Below are 4,619 nucleotides of genomic sequence, written 5' to 3'. Positions count from 1 at the left end.
GACCCCCCGCCTGCCCAGGATGAGCTGGGATGGAGTGGCAGGAGCAGTGGGGATGCATCTGAGCCCTCCACATGTGGCCGCCCAGGTCCATTTGTCAGCGTGTCCTTCGCTGTCAGGGAGGAGAGGGCTCCCCTGATGGGGATGCGGCTCATTAGTGCGGGAGGTGTGAGGTGACAGCACGGGGACCGTGGACCCCAGCCCTGCAGAATCAGGGTGGGATGCTCCGTCTGTCTCTGCCACTGGTGAAGGTGACCCTGTGGTGGTTTGGGTTCTGGTGTTGTGGGGGGACAGGAGGGGGAAGATGGTGATGTCCCGCACCCCATGGCGTCCCTGGCACCCGCACCCTCCCCGCAGGGCAGCCTGGCTCCAGCAGAGCTGGGACACCACCGCTGTGTCCTTGCCAAGAGCCCTGACTGAGCGTTCAAACTGCATCTCATGATGACCTTGGCCAGTCTCCTCCCAGGCTTCAGCTTTGGGTTGGTTTTTTTAAACTCATTAAAACTTCTAGCACCGGTGGCTTCCTGCACCCGGCTTAACCACGGGCTTTGGTGATGGCAGAGAGAAGGGGTCCCTGGAGCAGAGCTCAGAGCTGGTAAATCCCCACTGTGTCTCCTGCCATGTCCCCATCCTCCCTCCTCCACACAAGTAATGAAGAGGAGGAAACCACCGATCCCAACCTCCGTCTCCGTAATAAAAGGATTATCCAGGCGAGGGGAGGAGGAAGCCCCGAAGCTGCAGCAAAAATCTCCTTCCCTTATGACTTAGGCTTTTTTTTTTCTTAAAAGTTATTAAAACCGAACAATATTTCTAATTTGCATTTGTTAGAAGTGTGGGATGAACCTGCAGACAGACAGACAGACAGACAGACAGAGACGCATACTGACCCAGGAAGGCGGAGGGAGAGACGGTGCCGTTGCTCCTGGCCACCATGACGCTGATGCCCGTCTCCACGAAGGGCACGGAGAAATCCACGATCTCAGAGCGCTCCTCGTTGATGGTGAGGGAGCCGATGGCCATGTCAGCACGCTTGTAGTACACCTGGGGAAGGGGCAGATGGTCTTGGTATGGGCAGAGGGATCCACACCACCTTCCCCAGGTATTTCCTCATCTTCAGCATTTCCAACCTTAACTTTTTTCTTTTTTCTTTTTATTTTTTTTTAATATGAGCTTGTGAAATGACCAGTGACACAAACACAACCAGCTGTAGGGTCAGAAATGTTCAGCTGACTCCCCTGCTCATTCTTCTCCACAAAGCCTTGCCCATGATTTATGATTACACCTTCCCACTCCTCATGCTGAGCTGTCCCCTGCCTGGGGATGAGTCCCACCACAGACACCCTTGATCCCACCTCAGCAGGGAAGCTCCAGGCTGGGACATGCCCACCCCTACCTCACCAATCATGCCGTTCCACACCCCACGGACGATCTTGCCATGTTTGCCGTTGGTCACCAGGTAGAGGTCATAGGAGAACTTCACTGCCTTGGCCAACTTCTTCAGGATATCGATGCAGAAGCCCTTGCAGCACAGTTTGGTGTAGGGATCCACGAGACCATCGCCACTGAAACCACATCAGGAAAAAAATGGGTTGGACCAACCAAAGATGCTCTGAGCATCTTGGTGCTTCTTGGACACCACACAGCCAGGGAGTGGTGGCCAAAATTGCCAAGCCCCATCCTTGCTGCTCACCTTTGGGAGGAGTTGGTCTGCTTGCGGCAGGGCACGGTGTTCCGCACGCAGACCCCGGTGCTGGGGTCCGTGTTCTCCACGATGACAAAGGGTCTCTCCTCCAGCGTGGCCACTGTCAGGTGACGGTTGTCGACCACGGGCTGCAGGAAGGAGCCGTAGCGGGGCCACACCGGGTACTTCATGTGGATGATGCCTTTCTCCCACTTGCCCACCTGCCCCCGAGGGAGAGCACATCATTACCCTGGCAAGGGGCTCTGGGGTCACACGGGGTCCCATTTCATCCTCCCCATACCTTTGGGGCTCATTTCTCCCAGAGCACCGTTAGGCTGGAGCTTAGCTATGGTGAGCCCATCTCAACATCCCCTTCCCCACTCACCCACTGACCCAGGCTGAGGTTTGTCCTCCTGGGCCACAAGCACTGGGCTTGAGTGAGCACAAACCTGGCCAAACTTTACCCAAAATACTGTTAAACTAGAAAAAAAACCCTCCATGCAGCTCGTTTCTGGTCTAGGAACTTGGCTGCAGTTCTCCAGATGTGGGCAGCTGCATTTTTGCCACTTTTGGAACTTTTCAGATAAATTGCAGGGAAAAAAAAAACCCAGTTCTTGACAGACCTTTGGGGGCCGGCATCGCCACAAACCCCACCATGCTGCCATGGGCACCTTTGGTACCAGCCATGGGTTTAACAACCTGCTCCAAGGTGGGACCCCAGCCTGTGCATGGCCCCAGGCTCACCCTCCCCAGCCATCCCCGCAGTGTGCCCATCCCGGGGGGTCCGGGGGTCCTACCATCTCCCAGAGCCGGTGTGGGTTGAGTGAGATCACCACCATGGTGGGCCTGACCAGGTAGCCACCTTCATTGAAGGAGAAGTCCCTGTGCTCCCACGTCACATTGAGGAGGTGCCTGGTGGGACACAGCACCCATGAGCCCCCAGCCATGCAGCCTGGCCCCATACAGCCTTCCTCCTCCTCCTCCTCTTCCTCCAGCTCCAGCCAGGCTGTCACAGGTCCCACAGAGAGACATGGAGCTGAGAGCTGGGGCAACAGGGAGCTGGAGAAAGCCCTGCCAGCAAGGAGGCACCACGGATGGAGCACTGCAGGGTTGAGGATGCACAGACTGCCCCAGCAGCCCTGAGGTGCCACATCTGCACTGCAAAGCAGAGCTGTGAACCCCTCCGAGATCCCCGTGGGTCCCAAGTCACAGAAAAGCACAGGAAAAGGCTTCTCTGGGGAGATGCTCCAGGAGAAACCCAGCCGAGAGGCATGGACCACCAGCTGCAGCCCACAGCAAGCATCATCCCCCTGCCCACCAGCTCCATCCTCCTCCTCCCCTGCCCCCCCATTTCACATCCACGTCAGCAGGTCCCTCACCGGTAAAAGCTGGTGTTGGTGGCAGTGGCCCCAGAAGGAGCCCGGCAGTCCCGTCCCACCTCTGGGAGGTAGCCATGGGCCTGGAAGAAGCTGGCCGCCCCCATGGCGATGATGGCCACCCCATCCCGCACCTTCTGCCGCAGGCTCAGCTTCCAGCTCTCCGTCACCACACTGATGAGGCCAACGGGGAAGGATGAAGGTGGCACCTCCATGTTGCCCACCGTCAGGCTGGGCACAATCCAGACGTAGCCCGGCCCCACAAGCCCGGCTTCTTCTGCCATGGCAAAGAGGTACTCGGCCTCCTCCCGCGAGCAGTAGACGATGAGGACCTGGGCATCAATCTGCCGCAGGAGCCGCTGCGTCCTGGAGCTGCTCCGCTCCTGGCTCATCTCGAAGGTGAGCACCTCCTGCAGCTCCCAGCCAAAGTAGCTGGCGTCTGTGAAGGAGCGTATGACGTCCAGGAAGATGTTGTAGCCTGGGTAGAGACTGGTGATGACAGCAAAGGAACCCCAGTCGTATTCCTCCAACACCTTGAAGATCACCTGGATTTGTTGCTCAATGGAGACACCCAACTGCAGGAAAGCTGATCCAGGCTCCTGCAGAAAGAAAAGGGATCAGGAGCTGTTCCAGCACCATGATCCAGGTCTCCTGTGCAAGTTGTCTTGAATTCACCATCACAAAGGGTTCAAGGGAGCCATGAACCGGCATGGCCCATTGTCTGGAGACACCCAAAATGTGACTGATCCACCAGTGGTCTCTGAGGAACCTCATCCAACACAAAGGGTCAGGATCTACAGCTTCTTCTCCATTCCTCAGTTCATTGACCAAAATTTCATCCAGTGCTTTCCAAAGGAGACAAACAACTTCTTATACCAGGAGAGGGAGGGGGGAAAGGGCTCTGCCAGGTGAGTAACTCCCATCCCAGCTCCAACTCGCTACCTGCTGCCGGAGCCCGTGTGGCTCCTGCCCCACCTCCCCGGCCATCTGGCCTCTCATTAGCAAATCTTAATTGATCTGATTCTGTCTTAAATGATTCAGCGAATGGCATTTGCAGAAGGTCGTGTGCAAGCAGCAGGGTTTTGCCACCCAGACCTCCTCCACCTCTAGAGAAGTAGTTTTTCCCACGAGGCTGATGGTCTGGCCTGGATGGTGAACCCTGGTAAGTCCAGGCTGGGGAGCAGAAGCCTCCAGGGACCTCAGACCCATGGGAGGAAGAAGAGGAGCCTGAGCCTTCAGATGGGTCCCTCCACCTCCCTAAAATCCCCAGCCTCTGGAGAAAGCTGCAGAAAACCATCCAGACCACAGCAAAGCTGTGGCTGTTTTAGCTGCTCGGGGCTCCACCTGAATCCTCTGCACCCATCCAGGACCACTGCACCCCCCCAAGATCATGGCAACCACCCAAGGGCATGACACCCATCTGAACCCGCTGCACCCACTGCCACCCACCCACAGCGAGCAGCAGCTCAGGGTGGCCCAGGAGCACCAGGGCTGCTGAGATGCCATCCAGGAGGTTTAGACCCCAAAACCTCGAGCAACAAGAGCATGAAACCAGTGCCCTGAGG

The 4,619-nt window shown here is 57.1% G+C and overlaps 1 protein-coding gene across 1 annotated transcript in view; it reads right to left on the bottom strand.

The window, feature by feature from the left end:
* LOC104532569 (glutamate receptor ionotropic, NMDA 2C) overlaps positions 1-4,619 on the bottom strand; it is a gene marked incomplete at its 3' end in the record, with an annotated part of 8,438 nt that overhangs the window by 2,724 nt on the left and 1,095 nt on the right. Inside the window, 5 exon segments of the mRNA XM_029087434.1 lie at positions 885-1,038; positions 1,391-1,559; positions 1,688-1,899; positions 2,476-2,590; positions 3,058-3,653. Of these exon segments, the coding sequence (XP_028943267.1) occupies positions 885-1,038; positions 1,391-1,559; positions 1,688-1,899; positions 2,476-2,590; positions 3,058-3,653 (1,246 nt within the window).

This window comes from Antrostomus carolinensis, unplaced genomic scaffold, assembly GCF_000700745.2.
Source record: "Antrostomus carolinensis isolate BGI_N321 unplaced genomic scaffold, ASM70074v2 scaffold15491, whole genome shotgun sequence".
NCBI classification, from domain to species: Eukaryota; Metazoa; Chordata; class Aves; order Caprimulgiformes; family Caprimulgidae; genus Antrostomus; species Antrostomus carolinensis.
This window is presented reverse-complemented; position numbering and strand designations above follow the sequence as displayed.